Source organism: Anopheles stephensi, chromosome 3, assembly GCF_013141755.1.
Source record: "Anopheles stephensi strain Indian chromosome 3, UCI_ANSTEP_V1.0, whole genome shotgun sequence".
In the NCBI taxonomy this organism is placed as follows: Eukaryota; Metazoa; Arthropoda; class Insecta; order Diptera; family Culicidae; genus Anopheles; species Anopheles stephensi.
Window position 1 is genome coordinate 8,434,932 of NC_050203.1, and position 16,669 is coordinate 8,451,600.

At 45.5% G+C, this 16,669-nt stretch overlaps 1 protein-coding gene across 4 annotated transcripts in view; it reads right to left on the bottom strand.

Annotated features, from left to right (window-relative positions):
- Positions 1-200: 200 nt before the first annotated feature.
- The window catches only part of LOC118510537 (glutamate receptor 1-like), a 55,755-nt gene continuing 39,286 nt past the window's right edge, over positions 201-16,669 (bottom strand). For 2 of the 4 annotated variants that reach the window (XM_036052494.1, XM_036052493.1), the window contains exons 6-13: positions 11,703-12,089; positions 10,766-11,108; positions 8,599-8,861; positions 8,262-8,355; positions 7,453-7,763; positions 7,108-7,352; positions 3,021-3,360; positions 976-2,948 (exon numbers count right to left, since the gene is read on the bottom strand). In XM_036052494.1, the coding sequence (XP_035908387.1) occupies positions 2,883-2,948; positions 3,021-3,360; positions 7,108-7,352; positions 7,453-7,763; positions 8,262-8,355; positions 8,599-8,861; positions 10,766-11,108; positions 11,703-12,089 (2,049 nt within the window). In that variant the 3' untranslated portion in view covers positions 976-2,882. Of the gene's footprint in view, positions 2,961-3,020; positions 3,361-7,107; positions 7,353-7,452; positions 7,764-8,261; positions 8,356-8,598; positions 8,862-10,765; positions 11,109-11,702; positions 12,090-16,669 lie in introns of all 4 variants that reach the window. The other 2 variants (XM_036052492.1, XM_036052495.1) reach the window with 2 other exon arrangements.

A 16,669-nucleotide genomic window follows, 5' to 3' on the forward strand; every position in this document is an offset into this window, starting at 1 on the left:
TGTCCTTTTGCGAAGGGAACGCACCGTGGGCTGTGCGTGCTGGTGCAGAAGTATAAAATCTCAAACGACAGAAACACTTTGCTGAATAATTCATTTCATTCGTTTAGTAGTGAAATTGAGAATGAAGAACATTAAATGCTCAAAAAAAGGGCACGAGGACGTGAAACACCGCCATCGCCAAGAAAGGAAAGAAAGGCTCATTATTTTCTTATGGAATTCGATTTTATTTTCAAACGATCTCAACAAATTTTCGTAATTTTCTTTGCATGATTTGTTTTACACTCCTGCCGAGTCGGGTTTCTTCCCTTTGTTTTTCTCTCTGTTGCTCTCTCTCTCTTACCTGTTCTTTTTTCTCGCATCCACACAATGCGAACAGTGGCACCGACCCTTTGTGTCGCATGTCCTGATCGTCCTATACTGGCCGCTCCCTTGCGACTGCCCGTGGTAAGTCTCTGTCATCTGGCTCTGTTAACTAACACAACAGTCACATAAAGTAGGAATGATTTTGGGCTTTTTAAGTGGGTTTTTGTTTTGGATTTCCATTGTTTGATCTTGCGAGACGGCTTTTCGGTTGTAGAAATTTGTAAAGAAAAGCAAAAACACTCTCAACCAATAGGTTTCCTGTATAGATCGAATCGCCGCTTACCGACTCTAGCATAGTGATGGAACAGCTTTGTTGAATCTCCTCTGTCCATAGCTGTGGAGGATGCGTTACGGGTAGGAGTAATGTATACGGTGTATGTGTGTTAAGTGTAGTCTCAATCTGGCCTCTGCAGCTTTTGCTAACATTTACACACACACACTGGTGTACAAGGTGATTGAGTCATCCACTATACTCTCAAACACAGAATTTGTTCTGTCCTGGCTGCTCTCTTCTGTTGTCTGTGGGTGTGTGTTCGTGTGTCAGAGTGATGTTGGACTGCTCGTATTTGTTTGAGTGTGTTTGTTTTTGTTTAGGATAAGTTACTAGTTACATGGCTTGACGTGATTTATTTATTTCGTTATTTTATTACCACTCTTTTAATAGCTTACGTTTAGTCAATATTCTTAGCCTTTCTTATACTATACAAATTTTTGATCACTCGCTGTGTGTGTGTGTTTTTTTTTGTTTCTGTTTGTTTGGCTTACTGGGAATGAATGGGGGGCTCAGGAGGGATGGTATGATGGTGTAGGTTTACCTTGTGTTTTTGCATACTTCCTCTCTCTCTCTCTCTCCGTCGCTGTTTCTCACCCACTCCGATTGTTTTACTCTAGGGGTATTTTGTTTGTTTTGCTTTAAATTCCAATCGTTTCTGTTGGCCACCTTGCTTATTAAGTTTGAAGTTTACGGTTTTGTCTATCTCACTCACCTTCATTTAACAGCCGTGGCTGGTGTGTTTGTCTGTGTGTCCGATCACATTTCGGATGAGATAAGCTACAGTTGGTTGATTATTCGACAAAATAAAAAAACAGTCCTATGTTCGTCAATATGCTGCTTTGCAACTGTCCACCCGTCGGTGACATTCATTTTCCTTCTGTTAGTTTTGCTGGTTTTTCCAGGGTTTTTCTTTTCATCGTCGTTTACCTACGTTCCCCGGTTGGAGTCGCATTAGTCTTCTGTTTTATTTAGAATAGAATAGTACAGAGAGTTATTAAGAGAACTGGATTGGTAGTTTGCTAGTAGCCACGAGGAAAGGTATCCCTTCCCTTTCTTCGTCCGTTTTGATCTGTTGTATTTGATTCTTGTGGTTTCCGACGGCCCAGCCTCTCTTAAGTAGATTATTTGATTTGGTATGTTTTGGTTTGATTTTGGAAAGTTTGCTCTGTTGACCGAGATTATTTTTACCAACGAACTAAGATTGTTTCATAAGTTTCTGTTTAGCTGTTGATGTCGTTATCCTAATGGGTGGTGACTTGCAGCAACCCGGTGAGTTCTACAATCAGCACGCGGGGTTTCAGTCCCGACCATTAACCGTTTTCCGTTTTCAGTTCTAGGTACCCCGTTCATGCGCCTCGAATCGTTTGCAGCAATAGTGATTACTCTTACCTACACACTTTCATACAGTCCATTTCGATATTCATATCGATATAATGATTTAACTACCGGGCGAACGATCGCGCCCTTCACGCATTTGCTTCCAATTTCTATACCTTGCTATGGGAAACGGGCCACAGTCCTTATGCACAGCTAAACACCTCTACCTCTCGGTGGAACTCCGGTTCCGAGGGGTTTTTCCTTAACCGTGCAGTGGCTCTGACAGCGACTTACGGGCTAGTAATTTGATTATCTCGTAACGAAAAAACTTAACGTTCGACTCCCACCCACCGGTTGGGGGAATGCTGGAGGAAACAAAACCGAGCAGGACACTCTAACAAAGGGTTAAGATATTGATAATTCCTAATCTATGTACACATCGCGTCGCACTCTGTCGACGGGACCTCAGTAGAGAAGGTCGGACACATTTGACGACCGTTTCGGGCTATAAACCGGCCGTAAGCTCCTCCATTGATATTTGAGCTTGTTGGTTTCTTTCGCAAGGAAATCCCAAGAATGAAGAACTTCCCGCCGACGCCATTTTGACGGTGAGTCTCCAATAGCTGGAAACATCTAACGAACGTCACCGTCAAAGTGGTGCAAGTGGGCAAGCGTTGGCAAAGGTTTTTGTTGGGGCGATTTGATTTACCAGGATGCTCTCTTGCTCTCTCTCTCTATCTCTGCCCCTCTCTTTCGCTCGCTCTCTCGCTTATAGACAGGAATTGTCGTGCACTACCGGAGGCACACCGCCGGGGACGTTTTCGCGCTTCAGCAACGTGGACGCATCGTGGCGGCTGTTGGCCACGATCTGTCGGATGGTGGGCGCGTACGGTGGACGTCATAGGCGCAGCTCCGGCGGCTCCTTACATCAAACCTGCGTGTGCGAGTTGGCGTGGATCGGGTCCGGGTCGGTGTGTGTCGCCGGGGTGTAGTACTAGAACGGATACTGCAATTAGTACGGCTCGTTTGCTGTCCGCCAGTGTGCGTTGATGTAGCCACCACTTACCCCGATGCGACCGTTGTCATACTCCCGTGCCGTCGGTGGCATGGTGAGCCGGTTTTTCGAGTTCGAGTTTGACGTCATCGTGTCGGACAGTGGAATACGATTGCTGGACCGGTTCGAGCTTTTCATGCAGAACTCTACCAGGGCGACGGCGAGCGCCACGAGCAGCCCGCCTATGAGGATGTAGAAGATGCCAGCAACGTTGCTGAGCGAGAGTTCGTTTCTGGACGCGTCCTGTTTGTCGTAGTGTTTGCACTCCGTCCTATCGAACCACCATTTGTTGACCAGTTTGGTGAGTTCACCGTTCTCTTTTAACGAGAGGACTGCCAGGTTGATGGGATCTCTGTGAAAGGCAAGGAAGAATGGTTTAGATGGTTTAGAATTTTTTTTCTTGGTGCAATTAGTGTTTTATTTGTCTCTTGGATACTTTTTGGAACTATCATAAAAATAAATTTTTGGTCTGCCATATGCGTCTATCGTGACTTTAATTAGACGGTAAATTAAGATATTTAAATTTATCCGTTAACTAATCCCCCTTTGAAGACTAGAAAACCCATTCAAATTGGTCATTATTATTCAAAACGAGTTAAAGAATGTTTGCAAATTAGTTAAACATTCCATCAGGAATAAACAGCCACCTTCCGTTAATGCTTTTCGCTCAAACAAATTAAAGCGTGGTCGTGTGGTGTATTAAGAAAACTACGCCTGACAGTATGCATTCTGCACCATTCCTCACAGTTACTCACCACGGTGCAGGTGAGTGTTTTTATATGCTACCCGGAGGGCAACCCGGGACACTTTTCGCACCATGTTTGTTTTCCCAACTCTCTGTCTCTGTGGTGCAATTCGAGAGTGTTTTTCCGTACGTGGTGACAGCATTTTGCAGTGCCCATCAGTATTGGTCACGTGCGCCTCTAGTGCGGCTCTTGTGTTGGGTCTTCTGCTATTCTACACTTTACAACGGGTCGGTGTCTGTTTTCGTGCCCCCATCGACACTCCACAGCTCGTTCAGACGAGCCTCCGGGGAGCCTCGAAACACTGGGAAAGGAAGGAAGGAAAAACCATTGCTTCCGTGCATGGCAATTGGATTGGCAGCCGAGCCGTGCCCTTCAGCCGCTGGAGACATTCAGTGCTGCTCGGAGGCTGGAGAGTCGACAGAGATGCATGGCACGATGCAGTGGCAAGCAGCGCGGTCTGAAGTACACTTCAGCCAGGTACACAATCGAAGCGGCAAGATTTTGTAGGCGACAAGTCAGTTGATCTTGGTTGAAGATGGTCCAGAGTGTGCTTCTGCCGGTGCATACACACAACACGGTGACGGGTTTTTTCTCTGGTTTTTCTCGGCGAAAAAGAAGAACCACTGGAAGAGTGAAATAGATTCTAAGGTTTCTTCAGGTTCGTTTCAAAACACCCGATGCAACGTTGAGCGTGATTGCTAATTGTTTCGAAACACATTTCGTGCCGTTTTAGCAAGCAAGCCACCGTGCTGGATGGTGCAGCGCAATGAATGACTTCTTTTGCCACTTGCCACTACTTCATTATGCAGTAGTGAAAATAATGTCACACAGTCTCAATCTTGCCCGCTCCCCGTTTGCCGTGACTAGGTCGCTTAGGTGACCTAGTAGCAGACATTATATAGCCTTGCACCGACCGACCGACCGACCGACCGACTCGCCAGGGGGCTGTCTCGAGAGTGTGCCTGCAGCTCAGAGGGAGAGGGGCAATAGGGAGAGAGAAAAAACGACACTCCTTTTTTTGTTGCTATTCATCACCTTACTGCTTGTATAGTACTGTACGTTCTATTTGTCCTGCACGGCATGGAGAGCCATACATACATAGTCCTCTAAGCGAAGCAACAACAACGAAAAAATTCGTCAGCAATGGCCACATGCTCGTGTGGAAGTAATGATGCGGAGGGAACGGCTTTTCGTGCGGCACTAATGGGACACGGTCGGTTGATTTGTTAGAGCTCGGTGCACACTGCGCCGCAGACTGAAGTCCTTCCCCTTTTTGGGGCAGTTCCCTTAAAGGCGCCGGTTCCTTTCCTTGCCCGCTCCGCACCGTGCACCGTGCGTTCGAATTTTTATTATTTCACATTTCCATTTTCCGGATTTCTACTGTTGTTTTTGTGCAGTTGCATATTCATTTAGAGCCGGGCAGGGCTATGTTCTTTTTTTATTGTTTCATGCACCCGGGCAATCCACTAGGGCAATTTCACAAAAGAAGAAATACGCGAAAAGTACGAGAAGTTTTTTTGTCCGTTTGCGAAACAAAAAAGGGATTTTCTCAGACAGGATTGAAGTGCATCGTGGGACAGAATGCAGTTCATTCGTTCAGGCAAGCAAATCGAGAAAGCTTTATGGTGAGAGCGTGTACCGGTGGTTGCTGACTACAATTTGTCGACCTTCGGATATAAAAGCACCCAAACGCAACGCAAGGAATGAATGCACCCGAGGGAACGAGTCAACATTTTTGGCATGTCAAAAGGAGGGTTTTTTCCCCCGACATTTTCCCTGGGCATTGCAAGTCCAATGTGATTAGCGTTCGCGTGTCGACGTTGTGACGAATGAAGAAGTATTTTGTTTATTAGATTTCATTGCGACAATTCGTCAATTCGTGACATTTCGTACGGGACAAATTATGCAAACAGCAGTGGAATGGAATGGACTGTTGTTTCGGTTCGTGAAAATGGTCGATTTGTTGGATGGCAATGGTCACCATGCTATTAGAAACAAAGTAATGAGGGCTTTTGTATGGGGTTTGAGGGCTTGTATTATTTAGATGTGGCAAAAGAATCTAGTGGCGCCTGATAAGGTAAATGGTTTGGGCGCATGCAATAAATGGAATGAATGGAAAAATGCTGCATTTCGTTGCATGAAGTTGGTTTTTGATATCGCTTGTCGGCTTATAAAGGAAGCGTATAAAAATCCATTCTTTGAGAAATGTGAATCATACTGCTTCGTTCGTAGGATTTTTCTGCAATAGATAACAGGGAACGAGGTTGTAGTACCAGTAAAGAAGGGGAAGAAGCAATATTAAGATCATCTTCTTGAGGACTGATGTGCATTGAACGCTTTTGGGAAATCACATTCTCGCCGAGCGAACATCATAAGACTGAGGACTAAAAAGTCTGTAATGAAGTACAAAGAAACAGAAGAATTTTCTTAACGGTTAGAATAGACTCTGTGTAAACATCCCGAATCTGTATCCAGCTCTAGACCTCTGTATCAAATCTCGTTCGAATAAGTCCTGTTTTGACTGTCTACACATGGCATATTACAGAGCCTATAATGATTATAATGATAACATAAAATCCTTCACAACGATGTTTAATCCTGCTGAAAATATTTAATATTTTCTTCTTAGCCTAATAGACTCTCATAGGTGCCATGCCTTCAATTTCTGGCTTACTAGACTAAATGATGACACGTAGTAGGATAGTCAGTCCTCACTACTACGGGGGAACGGTCCGGGTGGGATTTGAGCCCCGGTCCTGCCGTATGAAGACCTCCTCCGTTGTTGTCTTTATCATCGGGCCGATATTTAATAATATTTATTTAATTTCAAAGTCAAATATTTTTATAAGTCAGATTTAAATTTTAGGAGAAAAATAATTGCTGAAAAAATGAAATAGAATATCAAATCGTGGTTTAATCTCTAGGACTTTTGAAAAGGAAAACTTTGACGGCTCTGCTCTGCTCATAGTTTCCAAGAGGATATTTTGAAAAAGCTTTTTAAATATCCTGTTCTGAAAAAGTTTTGTGTACAGGATTACAACCTTTAGCTTTCACAAGAGCTTCTCTTTTGTTTCCGAAAGCTTTCGCCATGCTTAAGATGAAGCTTCCTTTTATTCCTCCAAGAGGGCGCTCGTATTGCGCACTCGTCAAGACAGCGCTGAAGCAATGCTTCTTGACTTTTTGTACCTTCTCCCTGATGCCGCTTCCCATGACCGCGAACCCATCCCAGAACCCGGCCCGACAGTACACGTGTTTACACAAAGTTACTGCCATTTTTGCACACCGCAATGCTGCGGTGCGCACGAAAGCTCTCTGCTAAACCTTTGCGTCCCGTAGCGTGGCGTGTCGCTTACCTTAGCGGTGAGCCCAAGGGCGTGGCAATGCCGAATCCTTTCGCGTCTAGATGCCGGCCGACCTTCATCGTGTCGCACGGTTCCCGCTCGTTGATGTACTCGTTCTTCGGTGACTCGATGAGCAGCGCGTACTTGCCCTTCGAGGTACGCACCCGGCGGATGCCCTCGTCGTACGTTTTGACGAACACGTTCTTGCGGGAGTTCATGTACTCCCACATGCGGCTGTACAGGGAGATTTGTGATTTCTATGCAGAAAGTGAGGGAGAGTTTAAGAAGGAAGAGGGGATATTGAAATTAATGAGCTTCTGTACCGGGGAAGCCGGAGCGAACCGGTGCGATACATACCCGGAAGAAGTCCCAGGTCGAGCCATGAATCAGCGTGCCGTACTGGACCTCGGTTTGCGAGGCCAGGTCCTCCGGGGAGTTGATTGGCGTGACCATGCGCTCGACTGTCAGGAAGGCGGCCAGGTTCGCCGTGTAGGACGAGATTAGGATGAGCGTGAAGAACCACCAGACCGAGCCGACGATCCGGCCCGAGATCGAGCGTGGCGAGATGTCGCAGCCCTGCTGCATGAAGGCGCCCAGAGCGAACCAGAATGAGTTCAGAATGCTAAACTCATTTACCGTCGCCTGTGGCACTGCGTCCGGTTGTTCGCCTGACGATTTCCGGGTCGTGGTAAGAGCCGGCCCGGGGCCATCGGTAGTAACGCACCGTTGGCCGAATTAGCCATAAAGTGTGTCACAAAGCAGCAAGAGCAGTCGCCATCAGGCCGCACCAATGATGATCCGGGAAGAGCAACAACACCCATTCGTTTCGGGAATGTACAAAAGGTGTCACACCAAGGACGGACGGACGAGCGTGTTAGGAGAAGGAAGAGAGGAAAACATATGAGATAAGTTACGTCTTTTGTGTGCGCTCATACGGGAGATGCAGTGTTTTCCACCGGAAGTGTTCACAACTCATCCGAATGCCGTGTGGAATGGCGAACGTGCCGTGTGCGCGGCATCGGATAACGCTCTCCACCTTGCTGGGCTGTCGGGGTTTGCTGGAGTGGATGGCTGTACGGGGGAAATTCACTGCATCCCCACAGGGTGGCACACTTCCGAAAAGGGGCAAAATGGTGTCCGTTCCTTTGGACAGAGAAATTAATTACCGTTATAATTAACTAGTCGCCATTCGAAGGGCGAAAAGCGTGACACTATGTACAGGACGATGCTGACACCGACGTAACTGAACAGAACGCAGACCTGGACGCATCGGAAAGGCACGTGAAGCACAAACAGAGGCAGCATTAGTATTAGATAACGCGTTTAGACACTAGCAACTAGACTGAGTTGCACCGGACCGGACCACCGAACGTGCCTCGTGAACACATCGAGACACCGAGCGACAACAAACATCGCCACGAGGTTGATCGTGTTCCGCGTTGCCGCCGGGTCACAGTACTGGGTGGTAGGTCTCATTAGTAAACAGACCCGGCCGCTACTTACCCAGATCTCTTTGGACAGTGGATTGAGGAAGCTAAACACGCTCGGCTTCTGCTTGACCGGCCGTTTGATCATGATGGAGATGCCGAGTGACATGAACGGTTTGGTAAAATCGATGACGCGCTCCCGCTCGGACGTGATGGTCATGGGAGCGATGGCAAAGTCGGCCTCCTTCCGCACCAGCTCACCCACCATCCCGTCCCAGCCACCCTTGACGTCGGGGTTTTCCGAACCGTACTGACCATCCTTCACTATCCGCAGCTCGTCTGTTGCGTGTGGCGTTGAAGAGAGAGAATGAGAGAGAAATGAAAGAAAAGGATTCAATTTGAAGTTCTTGGTTGGGTGTTTTTGCACCAGAACTAGGGCTTCATCGGTGGCTTCTACTTTGGATGAGCGGTCGGTAAGCGTAAAAGCAGTTTCCGGCGTAGGACACTGACAAATCAAAAACTCTTGCAGAAAGTGTGAGACATGGACGGAAGACGACGAAGAGCGTTGTTGAAAGATCGTCCACCCTTTTAGACTTCAAATGAGGATTGCGTCCGTATCTTGAGGGCTAATTTGAAAGTTTTCAAATATAAACTTTCGTGAGAAGACACCGTAAGTGGGCTTTTCTTCCTTACCTTTTTTTCGAGCACCAGGGTTGTCTTTCGTGATGAGAGAGTGGAAAAAGGGTTTCAAGCAATGGTGTGTGTAATTGTGGTCAGCTATAAGACATGGGAAAAACTATAACCGAGCGTTCGGACAAAGGTCGTTTTTGGAAGGGTTCTGCATCCCAAAGGGGCCTTTAAATCGTTTGATTATGCTTTGATTACCTAATGATAATGTATCCCTTTTTTTTGGGAGGTACATGTTAAAAAATTCAGTATGGGAGGATTGGAGACTAACATGCATCGAAGAAGAAAAGATTATTGAAGGACATTTAAATAAAGGAAGAACTTGAAAATGGTCTTTGAGTATTTTTCCAATTTTTTTCTGGTTCACTTTTATTTCTATTTTCGTTCTGGTTCACTATTTTTTCACTTTTATTTCTGGCTTCCTTTGACTTGATTTCTCCAGTAGCTGAATAATTACTCCTGCGTACTGGAAGACGATCTGGATGGGATTTGAAACCCGGTTCTTCCGTTTGAATACTGAACAACTTATAAGCTACTCAATCTGACGGGTAAGTGGTTAATGAGTAATTATAACATAAAACCATAAACCACAACCCATGACCATTTCATCCTCTACGGAATGTTCTGTGTTTGTTCGTTCTCATGCCTGGCTTTTGGTCACAAGCAAAAACCATGATTATAATAATCCATGATAACTGCTGCCACCGAGTGAAAAGGGCTGCTTTAATAGACAAGTCTTTTCAAAAGCCTGAATGGGCTTGAATGAGCTGGTTACATGATGAGGCTTTGCTACCCATTGCCACGTTGAATTGCTGCCTAGAACTAAGGGACTTTTAAACACAGGGAGCCGTAGTGTGGGGTTTCTGCTTTGGAGCAGCATTTATTCCCATTGAGTTCTTCATTAAGGAGCACAAATTATGTGAAGTGATTTCTGACATTCGTTGAAGCCTGTTTGCTTTGAATTGTGTGCGTTTCATGTTTGAATGTGGAGGTTAAGACTTGCTTTAACAAGTAAATAAGATACCTGACTAATCCTGCGTTTATAAGTTTGAATGTTTGTTTATTTACTTAAATAAGTTTATTTAAGTTTTTATTTATTTATTTTCGATTATGATGGCTTGGAGCGGTATGGTGGAGTTTATTTAAGTGTTGAAGGAATAATTCAAGGATTAAAAACTGATATCTGATACTGATACTGATGAAAAATCAGTAGCGATGGAATCATAGCGAAATTCAAAAAGAGTGTTCTCTGAGAATTCATAATATCCAGAAGCTTGTTCCTTCAAAAATTCTTCCCAGGTACCGATACCGATGGATACAGGTTAGGATGGTAGACCTGAGTTGGTAAAATTGATTTGCAAACATGGTCAAGCCAATAGGAAAACATGATCCCAACGTTTACTTTCCCTATGTTCGGTACATACGCCCAAGGCTGTACAACTCGAAAATTATGTCGGTCCAGGTGCCTTTTCGCTAGAACGTGCAAGGGACCCCAGGTAGGGACGAGAAAGCAAAAGAAAGCGAGTGGGATAAGCAAACGAACTCTGTATACGTACAGTTGATGCCGAGTTTTTTCGCCACCAGCTCGGCCAGATCCTTGCAGTAGCCCTCGAACCGTTCGTTCGTCTCGAGCGTCTCGCCCGGTTCGGGCTGTCGCAGCATGATGTACGGCTCCTCGATGATGGTCGTCACGATGTAGGTCTTGTTCCGCTCGTAATGCATGTCCGTCTTGAGCCGCGTGTACTTGGCGACGACCGGCGCCAGTCCACCTTCGTCCGACCACTCGGCCACCTTCACCATCGCACTGTTGACCGTCATCTCGACCACGTGCAGCGTGTAGTTCTGGCGTTTGCCGTCTTCGTTGAATCTGATATCACCGGTGAGGCCCGATATTTCCACCTGTTCCCGGTGCAAATGTGGTCGTAAAATGGGTCGGGCCCCGGAGCGTTGGCGATGTACCCGACCGTAAAGCAGTCACATGTAGTGTGTCGTAGTCGTCCGTGGCCGGATGCCAACCGTGCAATTGTGGTGTCGGTAGTAGCCGGCGATGATGCCAATAGACGGGAGAAGGTGTAAAAGTTGTGCCATTTGCAAGAACGATAAGCAAAAAGAGAGAATCAGCGGATTTTATGGCAGAGAGCGAATATAAGACGGCGATATTAGCCGACACCAGGAGAAGGAAACATTGGTACGCAACAAACGCAGCGCAAGTGATGGTATAAATAAGGACCGGTAGCCATAATAATGTATCATGGGCTCATAAATCCTAGCTCGTTTTGGCTAGGGAACACACCAAGGTGAGCCAAACTATGCTACAAAAAGAGTCACAACAAGCCTCAATCGCTAGGGCACAGTTGGACGAAGTTATGTTGAATTTACAAAATTTAATAAAAACTTTTACTGTGTGTTTTCTAAGCTGTCTGAAAAATAGATGAATAAAATCTGTCTGTCTCTTCATTCGGTCAGCAGAAAGGAAAGAATTGCATAGCTTACCTTGCGCAGGTAGCGTGAAATTTTATCGCCATGCTCCCACGGAGTCACCCAACCCTTGGATGTGTTGCAGTCCAGCGTTCGCGTTCCGTTGGTGGGCAGGTTGAACGGTTGGCCTCGATTGCGCATCGTGTACGCCCGGAACTGGTCCGGCTTTTTGCGCATAATCTTGGAGAACGCTTCCACCAGCACGAACACGGCGTCGTACATGAGGGCAGCCTGGGCCGAGATCAGTTCTTTGCCGGCGCCCTGCGATGTGGTCGGATCTAATCGCTTCCATCCATCAAGAAACTCCTTGACGTACTTTTTGCTCGTATCGACGATTCGGAAGCCGGTGATATTGATTGCCCCGTACTCGATAACTTCGCTCTCCCAGCGATCATCCATCACCTGCAACGAGAGAAGGCGGAAGGAGTGAGTAAGAGAGTGAACGAGAGAATGAAATGGAAGTAAGAGGACTGGGCAGATAAGGCGAGTGATGGGTACACAGATAATGGTTTGAAAACACGCCATGGCTCTATGGAGGAATGTGGGTACTGTGATAAGAAAGATGGCTTCTGTGCAGTTCGAGTTTAAACGAACTAGGAATGATTTTATGTTTCAACTTTTACAGAATGGGAAAATCTTTCAAGAACTGTGATTCAAATGATGTAAAGTAAGAAAGACTTTATGCCCGATCCATTGTTTGATGCCTGAGAAATCTAATATATTCCATAAAAGTTTGGAATAGTGAAGAACAAAACACGGAACCGGAAAGAAGTCTCGGACATGAACTTGCTAAACATACAACCTATTCAACCGTCTTTCCCAGAAGCGAGAGAGCGCACAAAAATCGGTTCTGGCTAGCAACAAGGATACAGGAGCATCGATACCGTGCTTATGCATGTAGCCTTCAGCATCGTCATGTGTATGAGTGTAAAGATAATAGATAAAGCAATGCTCGTGCCTGTGACTTGCTCAACCCGGCAGCCGAACCTCCGGCCAGCCATCAACCGTCAGTAGCAGCAGTATCGACGACCAGGGCGAGAGACTCCCGTTGACGGAATGAATGCGGAAGAGCAGTCAATTTATGTTAAATCATATAAATTGACTGGGGGCAGGTTTGTACCGAGTTTCACCGAGTCGGTTCTATTGAATTGGTGTGTGCGCCCATCGGGAGAAGTCGCTGGAAGTTCATGTTTGGCCTGCACGCACTTGATTCGCATTTTGATTTCGGTTCCGGTTGGGCTTACACTAATATGAACAATCTGGTGCAAAAAAGGGGAATCGTGTGTGTGCGTTTGTGTTCGGGCAAGTTATGTTCCCTTTGCTGCTAGCTACCGGGAGAAATACGAAACACCGATGGAATAAATCCCTACGATTGAAGAGAGATACACATATGTGAGAGAATGAGACAGAATGCTTTAACAGGAATCGTTCAAAGTTAGTTCCGATCAATCTCGTGTTCTTGCAACAAGACGAGCATCCACAACACTCTGCAAAGCATCTCATTTGATTTTGGGGATGAGAAGCATTTCGGGGATGGAAAGCTCCTGACCGAGGTTGTGATAAAAAGCGATGTTAGATAAGATGGTAAGTGATAGATGGAATAGCCATGCAAGATAAACGGTACATGATCAACGAGATGGGTCGGTCGAAGGTCGTTAGTAATGGCCGTTTCGGTAATGCCAACGAAGCCCAGGCGTATCGTGTTACATGCAGAGCATCGGCTGTATGAGTATGTTCTACATGGGAAAATAGCAGTTTGTACTATCAGTTCTTTTCCAATTTTTTCTTGTGAAATATGTTGGGAGTGAATAAAAAGCGATTGAAAAGTTAAAAACAATTGTGAGAAGCAATAATAAGTCCAAATAATATTTGATGGTCTTGAACGCTGTCGTACCGCATGAACAACCAGGCGTCTCCATCGAATCGTGAAAGTCAAAGGGTAATTTGGATGCATTAACTGCCTTGAATATTATTCGTTATTGCATTGGAAATTTCCCTTTCATGTGGTTTTCTCCCCGTCATATTATATCTTTTGTTGTGTGATTCATTCAATTATCTTAAAACATTAACCAAAGGTCGCCCATTAACGCTTCGGTATGCAGTTAGGTGTTGAGCAAAGGAAGCACACCAGCGGAATCCCTTGTTTGTGGTTTTGAGTCACATCGAAGTAAATGAATGAGAGTCCTTTTTTCTTTTGCTGAATCTAATGAGCGCAGCTGATATTGCACCACAAGCTGCAACGTACGAAATGCTTGTGTCATTACGAAGCTAAGTGGGTTGGCTGCAGCATGGTTTAAACAACCCGACCGTGAATGTTATTTCAAGCGACTAAGAGAATTTCGTTCGGTTCAGCGATCGTCTAGCCGTACACAGCATCCTGTACAGAGGGGCTGTTGTTGTGTGAAAACGATCAGTAGGACAAATACACGAACAAAACGGACACCAACGAGCTCTTGCTGCGTGTCGTTCGGTCACATCGACTGTGGTTTGCCAGTGAGGCGCACAAGAAGCAATTAGCAACATTCCGATAATGATGGAACGGGCGTCTCGTTACGACGGAAGAATTTCCAAATGGTACAGCTTCGAACGTTATTTCCTTGGAACAACGACCTCAACTTTGGAGCAACATACGACATTAAATGGTCGACACAAGGCTAAAGTTTTGATAAAAACAGTCTTGGTTTCAGTTTCAGACTCCGTGTGACCCCAGATTGTTTATTGTAACGTGACCTTAGCTTTTCCTTATGTTTTCTTCTACGTTTCTGTTTTGAAAGGAAATCAAGAGATGCCCCAACGGTTCCTTGCATCGCTCGGAATGATTGAGTGAAACACGGCTTCGGTTAGGGTTCGGTCTACATTGATCGCTTGTTGAGCAACGGATAGCAGCAGCAGAAGCAACATTTTGCCTCACCATATGTTACATTCACGTTTCCCGGAAGCGAAAGGGTGGTTCACGGAAGGAAACGAAGCTCGGCTTGTTTGGGAATCTTGTTGCGGTAAACCACTGTCGGCTGTGTTTCTGGCGTCGTAACGCGACAGGGTGTGGTAACCAATTCGGTAAGCTCCTTCGAGTGCAAGGTAAACGAACATAATTTATCGATGCTGATGACTGTGATGTTCATGATGATGATGATGATGATGATGACGGTGAGAGCCCTTTCCTTCGGGATGTTGACGTGATTGCAGACCATCAAGCTAACAATGGCTGACCGCTACCACTATCAGTAAACTGATTGCAACACGCGTACTGTGAGCTTGTGTTTGTGTGGGAATGAATCTTGATAGCGACCATGCCCCGTTGCTTGAAAGAGACACCATGAGGCTGACGGATAGCTGGGGGAAGCGTCAGCCTGAAATCAGATATTTGTTGTACTGTAGTTGAGCCCTTGTGCAGTTTGTTGCAATTTACTAGGATTCAAAAGGGCTTGCCTTTGGTCAAGGGCCACAACAATCCTTTCAGTTCGCAATGGAATGCAAATAGAAAATTTCAGTTGAATAAAATTCAATTTGTTTCATCTGCTACTGGGGTGGGGTCCGTCTTGCATTTGTGCACAGGTTCAGTTTGGCCGTTGATGTGGCACGATGCAGGTCCTGTATACATGCAGATAATGTTCAGAGGCAGTATTCGAAGCCAGAACATTTTCAGGGCATAGAAAATCGTATGCTTATTTGAGTTTAGAGTTAAGGCGTACACGTTTTGTGGTAAATGGGAAAAGGAATTAAGACACAAGGCCTTTGCTGTTGGTCTTAAGTTTCCAAAAACAGATGAGCACATGATTTATTTTGCGTTTGACTTCTGCTCTGTTCTCATTGCTTTATTATGGAAAAAAGTCGAACACTAGATTATGAAATGAAAATATCCTTTTCCACTCAAACGAAGAACATCAACTGGATCAGCCACAAGAATACATAAAAGGTAAAAATTTGGAAGTAAACCTGAAGCTTTTGCCATCCCACTATGATTGCGACTAGTCAACTTCATCGTGTGTTTTAATTCATTTTGTGACTACTTGAATGCACTTCAATGTGTAGAAAGTGAAAGGATGGCAGTGGTTCCCGAAAAAACATCAGGAATTCTGATACTCATCAGCTGCCGTCGAGAGATTTTCGTACCAACACAACCTGAAGGTGGTTAATGAATGAAGCATCGGTTTCAATCTCGTTGCTCATGGTTAGATGCTCTCACATTGCTGGAGTAAACCATGTTCCCGGTCACCACCACATCATGCCATCACAACAAGCAAGCTCACACCGTGTACATGCACCATATTCTTTTTCACAACACGTAAGGAACAGGTCGGAACGGCTTCCACACTCACGCCAGCACCGTACGAAGGCGAAATGTTGACATACGCTGGACGGGCATAATGCTCAGGCATGCTTTGAGCTGTATTTTGCTTATTACGATTCCTGGAACAGACATTTTTCGGAACTCGGTTATGGCCCACTGCTACTGACAAATGAGCGTCACGCTCAGCATTCGGTATGAAACTAATCCTTTTCGTTCGTTTCATTCATAATCAGCGATGGAGAAGAATTGCTGCAAAGGGTGTTAATTCTTTCGGCTAACCCTTTTTCTGCAAACGGATGATCCTGCTCATCGCAAGAGGTTCCCGAAGACTGTATTCCGAGAAACAATAAATAATGTTCCCGGTCCCGAATAATTCATGCACACTCTGAGGTGGCTCAAGTGCAAACGATCCTTCGCCTAAAATATGATGCGCTCTAATTGAAATATTAAATATGAAGCAGACAACAGCGAACTGGTCTTGCAGCGACGAGCAGGTATGTGAGCTGACTATACAAGACTCTCGTGGTTGAGCACGTACACAACAGCATACTCTCGCTCAGCAGCAGACGAGCAAACAGGGTCTTACAAAGGCAAATATATTGCGTTAACTTTAATGAGCAGAAGTAGGGCAATGTGGTTCCGTTCTCTGGCTATGGCTGGATGAAGGTGATCCTGTCCCTTTCACCGAACG